General features: G+C 29.0%; 1 protein-coding gene across 1 annotated transcript; it reads left to right on the top strand.

The window, feature by feature from the left end:
• The first annotated feature begins 6987 nt into the window (after nt 1-6987).
• Nucleotides 6988-9672, top strand: LOC113864780 (subtilisin-like protease SBT1.6). Its single transcript, XM_027498877.1, has one exon. It carries the CDS (start codon nt 7016-7018, stop codon nt 9332-9334), a length of 2319 nt encoding a protein of 772 aa, XP_027354678.1. The 5' UTR covers nt 6988-7015; the 3' UTR covers nt 9335-9672.
• Nucleotides 9673-16097: the final 6425 nt, after the last annotated feature.

Genomic DNA, 16097 nt, shown 5'->3' with positions numbered 1-16097 from the left:
CTTTTCATTCCCATGTCGTTTTCTTGCTACTGTGACGCATCAACTTCAGCATTAAGCTTATCACCATTTCGTCCTTATATACAGCCCCACCTCAACTACTCTCTTCTTTATTTTTGCTAATTATTCTTACTCAATAATGCTATTATCCCATGCCCTTTTACTCATTTGTTGAGCAATAAAATTACATGATTACGTTTTCCTTGTAATCTAATAGTTGAATATATAAAATTATTTTTTTTTCCATGGACTAGATTAAAATATGTTAAATAAAAAAAGGTTATGAAACCAATGGATCTTACCCTCTATTCGTAGAAGCTTCCAGAGGGAAAATGTTGCTGGCGATTGGCATCAACATAGCATGACAAGCTAAAACCAAAACGAAGATCGATACGCGATATATCTTATTTAGCAGATCTTGGGTTGCAGTTAGTTATTCAGATAGACTGTTCTTAAAATAATAATGCGGTGTGCTTAGTGGTTGATAATTTCTACTCGATTTTTCTGCATGATGTTTAGCAATAAGAAACCTTCACATTTCAACTAGTTCATGAAAGCCAAGCGTATTCATTTCCTCTTACAATTCACAGATGATGGAAAGTGCCGTTGGAACAATCATTTATCTATCACATTATGCTAGTAACACATTATCTAACATATTCTTTCTAACACATTCTTGATAGTTTGAACTAAAATTTATTAAAAATGTAAAAAGTATAAGAGAAAAACATTAATTTAATAATAAAAAAGAGTAAAAGTTATATGATTTTTGTAGTTTTCAATAATTTTTAGTTAATAATAAATGATATGTTACAAATAGTATGTTTTTAATATTACTCATTTATCACATTATTAGAAATGATTGAGAATGAAAATTCCAAAAGCTTATTAAAGATAACATATTGTTAATATTATAAGGAGTATTCAATATGTTCTTGGGACATGTTAACAGTATTCAACTTTAGACCATCCTAATTATCAAACTTTGAATGCACACTAGTCAACATATATCCTTCCTTAAGCCTATACGGTTGTGTCTCATTTTTTCAGATTGATATTTCACACAGGTTAAAAAAGAATTAGAATAGTTTTTATAAGGCTTGTGTAAACATCAACTTTTGAACTAGCTTTTAGGAAAAACTTCACATGCAATGTTTAATTATAAATGTGAAAAAAAATGTCTTAAGATATTCTATCTCGACTAAAGAATAGAATCAAAATATATAATAACACACATAGCATTATTGTTCGGATTTCATTAAATACTTCAAAATTTTCCGGTGTATGAAGCATTGGCAAATTAAAGGATATGCGTTGTTTATTTATTTTGATGTACGTGAAGGATGCATTATTTAGCTGTATTTATGTGCTATTATGAATAATAGCGCCAACTTATCCAACTTACCTGGATTATGGATAGTCACTGTTAACATGGACCACAACCAGAAACCTCAAATTCAAAGAAACATTGCTTCAAAATTGTAACTAGATCATAATATAGGGCGTGAAAAAGTGTATGAGTAATGTCTGGGCTTGGCTGATAATTTGTTATTCTCTTTTTGGTCCAATTTAGTTTAGATCTTTAACTATTCATTTAGGGTAGTCCATGCTAAGCCACCACCAGTACTGTACTTGTGGCCCTTAAAATTAAACTTTCGATTGCTTCCCCATCCTACGATGGAAGAGGCCCTAACATTAGAGGTAGAAGTAAATCGATTTTTTTTAATAAAAGTATTTAAAAGAATTAGGGCTTAATGGTTTGTTCGCAATGTCAAATGTGTAATGGGCTCCGGTCAAAGAGTAAAGGCTTATTTGCTGTTATTATTGTCAGTAAGCTTGTTTATAAATAGAAATCAAATTTTAATTCGGTTTATATAGAAATTTAAATATAGTTTATACTTTTATCTATTTACTTTTTATCTATACTATATGTATTATTTATTAAAATTAATATTAAAACAATTTTGCTAGTTGATACACATATTAAGTGATTTATAAATTTATTGTTTTAACTTGATCTTGGCCGTGTGTTGCTATCATATTTATTTTAAAATATTATAAAACATGATAACTAAATTTTAAAATATATTGCTATTTATAAGGAAAGAAACAGGATTTGATTACTTTTTTAATTGAGCATTATATATTACTTAATTATAGTTTTAATAAAGTAGTATAATAGTAGTAAGTGATAAAAACATAGACAAAGACAATTGTTTATATAAAAAATGTAAAATTAAATTTAAAAAATTTATGTACCAGTATAAAAAGTATAACATGAGCACAATTAAAAATATATTTCTGGGATTACTACCAATGATCTTTTACATATTTAGCGTCTTTTGTCCATAGGCTTAGTTGAACTTTGCTATGTTCGCGCCGGTGAATGGATCTCTCTCTCTCGCGTACACACAAATTTTGTTTTTTTTTTACCCGGTGATTAATTAAGAATTTCATAATAATTTTTTAAAATTAATAATATTACAATATTAATAAAATTAAATAATGACTCTGATACAAATGAAATCCTCCTTAAATATACATATAATTTCTAAGAATTTTTTTAACCTTAATATTTAGAATTGAATTTAAGCGTAAAAAATTTTATTTGTTTATTTTCAGTCTTAAAAATCAAAATTAATATTTTTATAATATAAATAAATAATGGAAAAAATTAAAAACAATTTAAAAATAACATATATATATTATTAATATAAATAAAAAAGATAGGAGAGTCAGCATCTAACCCGTCGTCAAAGGGTATAGATACATTTTCAACTTCTGACAAAAATCACTTTCCAGCTCAAAGGAAAAATTAAAGAAAAGAAGAATAATGTGTCGGATCAGACCATTCTTGGGGCCGTGAATGACTGAAATCATCACATGTCCTCCACGCCATAAATATTTAAGAAACGCAATCTCCACCGTTCACTCGATTCATCATGCCCCACACAATGATGCGGCACCGTCCGATAGAGGCTAATGGGGACACTATCGTACCCTGCCTTCTGCCTAGTTAAATAGGGGACATAAATAAAGATTGTAGGATAAATAAAAGGTAAACAGCGTATTCTTTACCACGCACCTTTCACGCACGTAGATTAACCATCCCTTTTCTCTCGCTGAAAAAGCATGGGTATCGCAAATTGTTCTTTAGATGCTGCGATCACTTGTTAGATGCCATCGTGTGTTGTTCTCTACATGGCTTGCTAAATAAAAAATATTAATGTTTTTTTATGCAATGGAACATAATTATATTAACTTTTTAACAAATACGTTTAGTATTTAGAAGAAAGCAGTGCACAAGTCCGAAATGATGATAGAAGCACTGCGATTGAGATTGAGCTTCACTTAAATTGGCATTATGATGATCTTCTCACTAGAACTTTCTTTTTCACTTGCTTTCATTCTAACTATTTAGCACTTTTTCTTTATTTTCCTGTCCTTTTTCTTTTTCTTTTTTAGTAATAAAATATAAATGCATGTGGCCAATATAAATGCAAAGGGATATCAAATGACAGAAGAATATTCAGCTTTCACAATTTCAGTCGGTTGACGGGAAAACAGTATAAAAAATTCATGTGCATGTCGGTAAATGTAGTTAACGTGCAATTCTGTATTACTGTACAAAATTTGTCACTACATATGCATTGAGCGCAATATCCATTTCACCAGTCGCATGAATTTGGATACTGTTCTACTCATGTAATATCCTTATTATTTCCACTTCCTCCTGGCTAGATTTTAGTTGTATTTTGTTTTCCTGATTGAAGATGTACTGAAAAAGTCAAGCTAAAAAAGTGTCCTCAATTGCGAACGCTTTCTTCCTATCTAGAATTGGCATTTCAATCAACAATTAAATTGAATATTGATGTAACAATAAACAATAAACACTATAATTAGAACTATAATTCACTGATCGAAGCTAAAACAACCGTTGAAACTTCCATGACAAACCTTACTTCTACGAATGGATAAAATATTAGTTGGTAAGGCTCCCAATTGGCATGCATGGGAAAAAGTGTATGAACTCCCTAGAATGGGGAGAAGATAACTCATGGCAGTTATGTGGTGCAATACGAAAGAACCTAAAAGCATAAAAGGAGGAAGATTTTGGGTGGCATGATTTGTTATTTACACGTTTTGTTAAAATTTTAAAATAATATGAATTGTTAAAAAGTCTAACAATGAAAAACAAACTTATCATCGTACATGATTTGGATATTTGAATATATTTATAATGGTAATAATTGATAAGTGAAATAACATATTAATTTTAAAAGTATATTATATATATACATACGAAAAAACAATGGATAGAGTACAATTATTTCGTTGACGAGCACCTGTGGTTGTTAGCAACATTTATGAAAGGGGTGTGTGTAACGTATATTTTGTTGTCCTTTTCTGAATTGAATTTCAGCATGAAGAAAGCAGACACGTTGAGATGATTGGATGGGATGGGCCACGGTCTTAGTTGTCTTGCCCTTCCACGGTTCAATATTTTGCAAGCATTGATTTTCCTTTTATGGCCGAAAATTTTGAAGGCCACTTTTTAGATCTTATTTGATGGGGGGTGCACAGCATTTTCTCTCCAATGTAGAAGGAAATAAAGAGGACTATGTAACACCCATCTAAATGCTATGCGATCTATAACATGGCACTAGAACAAAAGTCAATTATCTTCTTACTTTATTAAAAATACTTTTAAACCGACAATAAAAATTAATTATTTGATTATGAAAGGCACAGCTAAATTTGTCATTCTTAATTTTTTTTAATATACACAGCTAAGAAATAGAATTAATGGCATATGAACTTTACTTTTATATACTTTTTCAATTTTATAAATAAGTAAATATAAATTGAGATATATTAATATAAAATATAAGTAGTTTTTAATTAATGTCACATTATCTGATAAAATCATTTTAAAAATATATTTATTAATTCAAATTTTATTTTTATTAACTTTTTAAATTGTATGTAACTTTAAAAATGAAAAAGGAAAATTCACTTGAAATTTTTTAATTTAAATCTTTTTTTAAAATTGTTTTCACTTTTCGCATTAACATTTGGTATAAGAATTTAAATCATTAACTAATATTATTAAATATTAATAAAAAATATATTATATTTAAATGAATTTTACAATGAATATTATAAAAATATTTAAAAATAAATTTAATTTTTGTATAAAATTTTAAAAATAAAAAAACTAATTTATCAATAGATAATTTAATTATATTTTTACTTTTATTTAAAAGCAGAAAGAGTATTTTCTATAATGGAAACCATTTTGTATTCAAAACACACATGGGATTATTTGATTCGATAGCGTACTAACAAAAAAATGACAAATTTAATCTAAGTTTTGACGTTTACCGTAAACCATTAAATGCGTACTATGGAAATGTTTCGTTTCGAGATTTCAATCATCAGTGTCAATAGAAGAAAGGCGAAAAAAAAATATTTTACGCTTAAGTGGATTAAAATAAAAGAAAGAGATGATAATTTTTATTTATGTTGGTAAATTTAAAAATTTAAAATAAAAAATATTTTATTAACATGATATTGTTTAATTAAATTTTTATTTTTTTATAATTATAATATTTCTTTAAAATAATAATATTATCACCCTTTCCTCTCCTGTTCATTTATCACACTTATGGACTTTTTAGTGAAAAAAAAATCTGTTCTTCCTCCCAAATTCCATATAAATTAAGGAAAATATTAGAAATTGTTTAATTTTAGAAATTGTTTTTTATTTTTTCTATTTTTCGTTTTTAAATATCTGTATAGAAAATATTAGAAATATTTTTTTTTTGTTTAACTGTTTCTTGCATAAATATTAAAAAAATATAATAAAATGAGAATAAGATAACAAATTTGTAATTAAAAATAAATAAACCCTTAAATTTCCTATCACTTTCTTTCTTGCCCCGTAATTTCCCTACGTATAAACAGATGCTTAGATTTCGAATTAAAAAGATAAAATGAAAAAATCAATTATTCGCACGCACACACACATATTGGAATGATTTTTAAATTGATCAGTTCAAATTCTCTAAAGTGAAAATAATTATAAAATTAATTATTTTAATATATTTAATTTATTATTAATTAATACTGAAATTGATTGGTTTAATGTCCTTTATGTATTTAAATTTCACTAACTTGGTATAAGCTAAAAGAGAACTCTATTTTTTTGCCATTAAAAAAAAAGTTAATCTTCTTACTCTTTCTTTTATATATAATTTTAACTTTGCTATCATTTTTTGTTATATTATTCATTTATCAAAATTATGTTAAATGATTTAAACAAAAATTTAAAAATTGATTTATATTAGTCTTAATTAATTTTATCTTTATTATTTTATTTAAGATTATCTTTTTTGCGAAATAAATATCACTGATAAATGGAATAGGAAGTAAGGAAGGAGAAATGGGGAATGGAAAAGCCTCAGGCGGCATCGTTTTCGCTGGCAGCTTTGGAAAATGGATATAGAGGGTCATGTCTTGTTCGGTCCAGCAGAGTAACAAGGCATAGTTTACAAATTACTATAAAATATTATATTTATACAATAACATTATTTATCTTATTTATATTATAAATAGAATTTCTCTTTAGTTATTCACTTGTGGAATTGATTTCGGTAAATTTATGTATTTGTTTTAAAAACTCAGTATTAAACTGACATACGACACTAATTTATTATATTTTTTATTTAAAATTATGCGGTTCAAACTATTTCACTTGCTATGTCACAGATATTTAGATTCGAGTGACGTCCCACGCTGCATCCACAGGGATAAACACTTGATAACTGGCCCCAGGCTCGAATAAAAAACGTAATTAACTAAATCGAATATTAAAAACAAACGTTATTATAAATTTTGAAATTAGTTTTTAAAAAAAGAAAATTAGAGAGGGCCCCTTTCACTGAAGATGTTATAACACAGTCTTCTACTCCACTCAGTGGTACTTCTTACTCACTCATTCTCCACTCTCTCTCAAATGGCGAAACTCACATTCAATCCCACTCTTCCCGCACTTGCTTTCTTCTTCATTTTACTTTCTACTGTTTGTGCCGATGAAGCTTCCAAGACCTTCATCTTCCGTGTAGAATCCCAATCTAAGCCCTCGATTTTCCCCACTCACTACCACTGGTACAGCTCTGAGTTCACCGAACAGACCCGCATCCTTCACGTATACGACACCGTTTTCCATGGCTTCTCTGCAGTGCTCACGCGCCAACAAGTAGCGTCCATAAGCCAGCACCCCTCCGTCCTCGCCGTTTTCGAGGACCGTCGCCGTCAGCTTCACACCACTCGCTCCCCTCAGTTCCTTGGCCTCCGCAACCAGCGAGGTCTCTGGTCTGAATCCGACTACGGCTCCGACGTCATCATTGGAGTCTTCGACACCGGCGTGTGGCCCGAGCGCCGGAGCTTCTCCGATTTGAATCTCGGCCCCATTCCGCGCCGCTGGAAAGGGGTTTGCGAAACCGGAGAAAGATTCTCACCCAAAAACTGCAATCGCAAGCTCATCGGTGCAAGATTCTTCTCCAAAGGTCACGAGGCAGGTGCCAGTTCTTCGGGTCCTTTAAATCCCATCAACGAAACCGTCGAATTCCGATCCCCTCGAGACGCCGATGGGCACGGGACACACACTGCCTCCACTGCCGCAGGTCGCTACTCTTTTCAGGCCAGCATGTCCGGTTATGCTTCTGGAATCGCCAAGGGCGTCGCTCCCAAAGCACGATTGGCGGTCTACAAAGTTTGCTGGATGAATTCTGGTTGCTTCGACTCCGACATACTCGCCGCCTTTGACGCCGCCGTTAACGACGGGGTCGATGTCATTTCTATATCCATCGGCGGCGGCGACGGTATTGCCTCTCCGTACTACCTCGACCCCATTGCAATCGGGTCCTACGGCGCCGTCTCCAGAGGAGTGTTCGTGTCTTCTTCCGCCGGCAACGAGGGCCCCAGTGGAATGTCAGTGACCAACATGGCTCCGTGGCTGACCACAGTTGGAGCAGGCACCATTGATCGGGATTTCCCCGCGCAGGTGATTCTTGGCGACGGTCGGAAACTCTCCGGAGTGTCACTCTACTCCGGAGCGGCGTTGAAGGGGAAGATGTACCAGCTAGTTTACCCTGGAAAATCAGGGGTTCTGGGAGATTCACTCTGCATGGAAAATTCCCTGGATCCGAACCTTGTTAGGGGAAAAATTGTGGTCTGCGACAGAGGAAGTAGTCCGAGAGTAGCGAAAGGGTTAGTAGTGAAGAAAGCCGGCGGCATGGGAATGATTCTGGCGAACGGAATCTCGAACGGCGAAGGACTTGTCGGAGATGCTCATCTTCTTCCTGCATGTGCCGTTGGTGCCAACGAAGGAGATGCCATCAAGAAATACATCTCATCATCGGCTAACCCAACGGCCACACTCGATTTCAAAGGCACTATCCTCGGAATCAAACCGGCACCGGTTCTTGCTTCCTTCTCAGCGAGAGGACCCAACGGTTTAAACCCTCAAATTCTTAAACCGGATTTGATTGCTCCAGGGGTCAACATTCTGGCTGCTTGGACCGACGCTGTTGGACCAACCGGTTTGGATTCTGATACCCGAAGAACCGAATTTAACATCTTGTCAGGTACTTCCATGGCTTGCCCTCACGTGAGTGGCGCCGCGGCTTTGCTCAAATCCGCGCATCCTGATTGGAGCCCCGCCGCCATTAGATCCGCCATGATGACCACTGCTACTGTTCTCGACAATAGAAACCAACCCATGATCGATGAAGCCACCGGGAATAGTTCCACGCCTTATGATTTCGGTTCTGGTCACCTCAATTTGGGTCTCGCTATTGATCCTGGCTTGGTATACGATATTGGAAATAGTGATTATGTTAATTTCCTTTGCAGTATTGGTTATGGGCCTAAGGTTATTCAGGTCATTACTCGAGCGCCGGTGAGTTGTCCTGCTAGAAAGCCGTCGCCGGAGAATCTTAATTACCCCTCGTTTGTTGCCATGATTCCGGTGTCCTCGAAGGGGGTGGTGTCGAAGACGTTTATAAGGACTGTGACGAACGTGGGGACGGCGAATTCTGTTTACCGAGTGAGAGTGGAGTCGCCGGCGAATGGGGTGACGGTGACAGTGAAGCCATCGCGGCTCGTTTTCTCGGAGGCAGTGAAGAAGCGGAGCTATGTTCTGACGGTGGCGGCGGATACCCGAAATCTGAAGGTGGGTCAGTCAGGGGCAGTGTTCGGGTCGCTGTCGTGGACGGATGGAAAGCACACGGTTCGGAGCCCCATTGTCGTTTCTCAAATAGAACCGTTATAGAGCGTTGATCATGTCGTTTTGATGCGACGCGTGACTCGTGACGCGAGTGGGCTGCCCCGTAAGTTGCCACGACTGATATAAGACAACAGAAGAAATACTTGGTATTTCTTTTTCTTTTCTTTTTTATTTTAAATTTAGGATCGTCTGCAAAGCCACTTTGTTCAAGTCACAACAGGATCTGGAGTTTCATCTAATCCTTTCTTTTCTTTTCTTTTTACAGAGATGTAATCCTTTGCTGTACTTTTTTTTATGTTTTTCTTCGGTTCACGTTAGCTTCTTGTATTCATAGACTTCAAGGCGTGTCTATTTATACTCTATATATATGAAAAATTATACGATTAATTATTATTTGTGGCATTTATTTCACACTGTTTGGTTTATTTTTCAAGTTTTGCAAGGGATCCTTCAAAATGTTCGCATATGTTTGTTGCATATGATATATATACAATTTTACAGGGATTCTGCAAAACGTTGGCACATGTTTGTTGCTTATAATAGAATTTGCATAATGCACCTTTAACTTTATATTGGAAGTATATATTAACCCTGTGATTATATTGTAGTATTAACCTCGGTTGGCGAGATATGGAAGATCTTCTCGGAGGGACATCTGTTGAAGCACCGGTTAACATTTACGTTAAACGACAGAGAATAACAATTGATAGTATAGTATTTTAACACATTGATATTTACATAAAACAAAAAGAAAGACAATGTAAGCAAATCCATATATTTCACTCCAGTCAATTCTTATCACTAATCAAACCGTTTATTAATTTCATTTTTTTAATAAGCCATGTTTATTGATAACACAAGTCCAACTCTTCGTAAAATAAAATAATTATGACAAATATATAAATAAAGTTAGTAACAAATGATTGTACCTAAACATATATGATTTTCCTAAATAGAGCGTGAAAAAAATTTGTTAAAAGAGTAAATTTTTAATGTGAATTTTATCTAGTTTTGGCTGGAATTACGTCCAATGCATTTTCACTTAAATGAATTTAACAAAAAGTAACAAAAAATTCGCTTAACTAAATTTAGTAAAAAAATAATTTTTGCTTAAGTAAATATTGTAAAAAAATTTAAAATTTTATCTCTTTTTTTTTAAATGATAAAATAGTTGAAAAATATTTGTATAAAATTATGTAGTCACACTTCATTTAATAAAAATTCAAGTATTTTAAAATATATAATATTACAACTATTTCTCAACTAATTTTTTAAAGTTATTATTTTTATAATTTTTATCATCATTTTCAACAATTTAATTTGATTTTAAATAATTCTATTTCACTAATGTTAAACACAAGTAGCACACTAGATGGTAATACATTTAGAAGTATTTGTCTAAAATTATATGCTCATAGTACAAAAATTTAAGTATTTTAAAACATATAATAGTATAATTATTTCTTAACTAATTTCTTAAAGTTATCATTCTTATAATTTTTATTATTATTCTCAATAATTTAACTTGATTTTAAATAGTTCTATCTCACTAATGTTTAACATAAGTAACACATTAGATAATATATTTTCAAATTTTTTTAAAATAAAATATGTAAGTCTTTGTTAATTAGGTAGTTATTATTGAGAAATAAAAAAATTTTAAATTTTTTATAGTTTAAAAATATATAAAATTTTAAAAAAAAATTGTAATTTTAGCTTAAGTAAATTTTTTGCTTTAAAAAATTTATTTTTTATAAAATTTGCTTAAATAATTTTTTTTTACTTAAACAAATTATTTTAATTAAATTTATTTAAGCAAAATAAAATTTATTTAAACAAAAACGTACTACAAGTGCAATTTCTGGAAAAAAAAAAAAAAAAAAGCAGAGAATCCGAATCCGTAAATTTTATGATGTTAAAAGCGAAACAAAGAAATAAAAAAGTTGGAAACATGTGACTGTGTGAAGAAGAGTGAAGTGCACTTTGGACACAGAGGACTGTAAGAGGTTTGATTGTCAATGTCTTGGGTATCGTAGGCTACCAAACCCTTAAGACTTGGCCGATTTCAAGTTTGAATAGGGAGCTGAAGAAGACAAAACAAGATGGCAAGTTCACTGCATCTGTATGGTAGTTGCTTCTGCTTGAGATTATTTCAAGCATAAAACTCGTTGCAGAGAGCTGTAATGTTAAATATCATTATTGAAATATATTTAATATATTTTTTAATATTAATATATATATATATATATATATATATGAGATTTTATAGAGAGAAAGTATTAACAGATAAACTTTAAATCCTACATTTTTAAACTGTATCTTTTTTTTAATATATTCTTTTAATTTCAGGTTAGAATGTTATTAATTTATTGTTTTAAAATTTTTAATTATTGCAAATAAGTTTGAATTAATAATTTTAATATTATTATGAATAAATGAAATTTAAAATATTTGTAGGAATTAATTAAATTATTTAATGTTAATATAATATTATTGAAAATATAAATGTAAATTTTTTTTATTTTATTTTTGTTTGTAATATTTTTTTATTACTATTTGTTTAGGTAAACTTTTGTAATAATTTTGGCTATATTTTTTAATTTGATACACAGGATGACTGAAATTGTAGTTATTTTATATTAGAATGGAAGAGTGTACGAAGGAAATGAGGGTATCATATTTGAAGAGAATAAGAAAATGATTAAAATAGAACGTTGAATTACTTTTGAGATGTTGAAAAAAATACATACAAAATTGAGGTTGTGCAATAGTAATGTAATTTTTAGACTGATTTCACGAATTTTAGTTGATTTAAGGAGTGAAAACTACACAATTTTAGATGTATGTGATGATGAAGACATTGACTGTATTATAAGTGCTTGTCAAGAACGACATCAAAAAAATGTAGTTGAGTTATATGTGGATATTGCGGTTGGTGAAACTTCTCATGTAGGTGAAAGTTTGTTATGTTTAAATTTAGTGACAATGAAGTGGAGTATGCAATTAGAGAAGGTAATGTATAATCTTTATTTAAATTATATGATGTTTAAAATTTTATAATTTATTAATAAATTTTTGCTGCTGCATCTACAGATGAAAAAAATGAGTACGATGATGACTATAAAGATGAAGGAGAAATTCCTTTAGATAGTTCTTCTAATACTGATTTGGAAGATGACTTCGATTCAATTATGAATATTTCAAATACTGAAAGAAATAACGATATATAAGGACAATCTACAGGTATAATTTTATATAATACGGTAATTGTAAAATATTTGTAACTAACATTAGTTGAACCATTCTCGGGGCCGAGATTTAACACCCTACTACGAAACGAAGATGATGTCATCTAAAATCTATATAAACAAGTAAACTACAAACTTTAAATGTACAATATAAGCAACTAAATTTAATAAAAATAATTTCATTTTATTATTAAACAATTTGTACCTTAAAATAGACTCTATCAAACTAAATTTACCTACAATTAGTACATTTACAACATATGTTCCAATAATAGCTTACAACAAAATTTATATTTTCAAAATATCATTATAGAAAATTTAACCTATAAATTCTTACTAATGTATTTAAATCTTTTTTCACTTGAATAAAATTACAAATTTATTATTATTCATTAAAATCATATAAATAACTACAAACTTTTTAAAATATTCAAATGTCTAAATTATTAATTATATAATATTTTTATTTTCAGTCATTTATATTTTAAAATAACATTTTCAATTTTATTTAACTTATAATTTTATAGATTCATCTTTTTTTTTTCACTTAATTCCTTATTCTTTTACTCTAAATTTTTTTTCAAGTTAAACCAATTTATAATTCAATGATAAATAACTATATTTTTATCTTTCACAAATTTAAATTATTTATTATTTCTTAATTATGTGACATAATATTTGTTGAAATATTATTATAAATTTAACAACCGCAAATTTTTAATAATATAAATTTATTAATTAACATATTTCATTCTTGTTATTTCAATTTTATGTTGTTATAATTATTTTTATATTTTATCAACCTTATAATAATAATCACACATAATTCTTCCTCATATATTTATTTAATTTAATTCTTTTATATTTCTCAATTAATTTATATTTATATATTTTTTTAATTTAATTATTTTTTTATTTTAACATAATAATATTTGTATAATAATAATATCATCATTATTTTTACTTTTAAATACAGTTTTCTACATAAATAACAATAAAATTATAAATTTTAATTTAAATATTTCCTACTTTTATATTTTTCTATTTACCTATTTATCTATTTTCGTATTTTTCTATTTTCCTATTTTTTACATACATAAAATTACAACTAAATAAATTATAATGTAAATTTTACTAACCTTTGATCTGAGAATCTAGACCAGCCTAGACCATATCGAAAGTCCCTTTCGCAGAATTGTAATCTTCCAGAAATGAGAACAAAAACAGATGCAAGAAATTATATTTTTTTTAAATAAATTTTCATATTTCTATCTAATATACGAAACGATCTTTTATTCTTACCTTCTAAATTTTTAAAAATGGCAAAACTGCTCGCCCCTTCTTCCTCTGCGTTTTTGTTTAGCCAAAATTTTTAAAATTTCTCGCTTACACAATGAAGAAGATGAACAGTAGAAGCGGGAGAAATGGAAGGGCGAGCGGTGTGCCTCCTGCAAGATTGTCACGTGGACCAATGCGTGTGTTTGTCCTGAACATGTGTCGTCAAAAATAATTCCGACACTAAAGTCGGATGAGCCCTCCAACACACTGGAGAATCTCCACGTGTGTAGTTTGCAGCCGTAGATCAGTGTTATAAAAATTCGTCCGTTAAATTTTTTTTTAAATGTCGGTTCCAAGTTTGACGACACTATTAATTTAAAAAAAAAAAATTTTGTGTCGGCCATATATCTTCCGACACTGCTTCCATCTGTCATTCCCCACCCGAAACATATAATTTGTTTTGAAAGAGCCCCATATGATGAATTTATTTCTCCATTAATCCTATGCGGGCAAAACAGCCGCTGATTTCAAGTTTGAATAGGGAAACAAAATGGCAAGTTCACTGCATCTGTTTAGTAGTTGCTTCTGCTTGAGATTATTTCAAGCATAAAACTCGATGCAGAAAGCTCTAATGTTAAATATCATTATTGAAAAATATATTTTTTAATATTATAATATATATATATATATATATATATGAGATTTTATAGAGAGAAAATATTAGCAGAGAAACTTTAAATCCTACATTTTTAAACTGTATCTTTTTTTTAATATATTCTTTTAAATATTGTAAATATTTAATAAGTTATTAAATATGTTACTTCAATTTTGATATATTATTTTTGCAATATTTTTATTCCTATTGTTTAATTAAATGTTTTAATAAAGTTTTAAAAATATTTAAAATTATAATAATTTAAGATTGGATAATAATAGTGTATATCTATGATTTGAGTGAGTCTTATTCTTAAACCAGAGTGCTCGTAAGGGTTTTTCTTTTTTCATTACCTTGTGTGACTTTTCTTTTATTTAATATTTTTAATTTAATCTTACTAACTATATAATAAACATTTTTTATAATAAAATTATTTTTTAAAAAAAGTTATTAAATTTTTAAAAAGTCATGTAATATATTATTATTTTATTATAACTTTTTAATTTAATATTAATCCAACACATGAAAATTTATTAATTCTACTAAACTTTAAATACCTAAAATAAGCAATAAAAAAATAAATGAACTATAATATTCAACATTTTAGAAAAATATTTTTACTTTTTTATTTAAAAAATTATAATATTTAATCATTATACTGTGTTAAATTTACTTGTAAAATTTTTTATCTAATAGTTTTAAGTAATACTTTTATTTTTATACTTGACTCACATTTATAAATTAGTTTATAAATTTTAAAAAAATTATAAATTAATACTTATATATATATATATATATTTACTATCAATTTAATATTTGCCGTTATATTTAAACTAAACAAACTAAATTGTAAATAAATATATATGTAAGAATTAACTTACAAATATGAATTAATTATATAAATAAAAATACTATTTAAATTTTAAAAAATTATTATAAAATATAAAAAAAATATAAATTTATATTCATGACCAAGATAATGTCAAATTTTATCTTACTTTCTTAACTTTTTTTTTTTGTTGTCTAATATAATCTCTTTCTCTATTACTAACTATATTTTTAAATTTGTAGGCTTTTATTTTACTTTCTTAATTCTCCTTTATCTAATAAAATCTTTTTTTCTTTTGTTAATTATATTTTTAAATTTGTAGTAAAAGAATAGAAATAAAAATATAAGATAATTTTAATATAGTATTTTTATATAGTATAAAGATAAGGCAGATGCAGCCAAGTGGATCAAAGTAATGGATTGTGAATCCACCATGCACAGGTTCAATTCCTGTTGTTTAAAGAAAAATACCTACATCACTAGGTTATCATATCTTACTTTATCTAAAAGTTCCTTCTATAATAATTATTTTTGTTCACCAGTAAATTTCATTGCATCATGTTCAACATAAAAGTTTAACAAATATAAATTCATAAGAAAATTAAAATTTTAATGAATTATCATTTGGTTATAATAATTTGCATTATGCTTTACGTTTCATTACATAGTATACGTATACTTTAAAATTATGAATGTTGTCATTAATGACAATTTATGAAAAATTGTTTCATAATTTAAGAGAGTGTACATCAAATAATAAAAATAAAAATTGTTCAATAATATAGAATTAATCATTTG

This window comes from Abrus precatorius, unplaced genomic scaffold (genome assembly GCF_003935025.1).
Source record: "Abrus precatorius isolate BTA unplaced genomic scaffold, Abrus_2018 Scaffold4, whole genome shotgun sequence".
Lineage (NCBI taxonomy): Eukaryota > Viridiplantae > Streptophyta > Magnoliopsida > Fabales > Fabaceae > Abrus > Abrus precatorius.
This window is presented reverse-complemented; position numbering and strand designations above follow the sequence as displayed.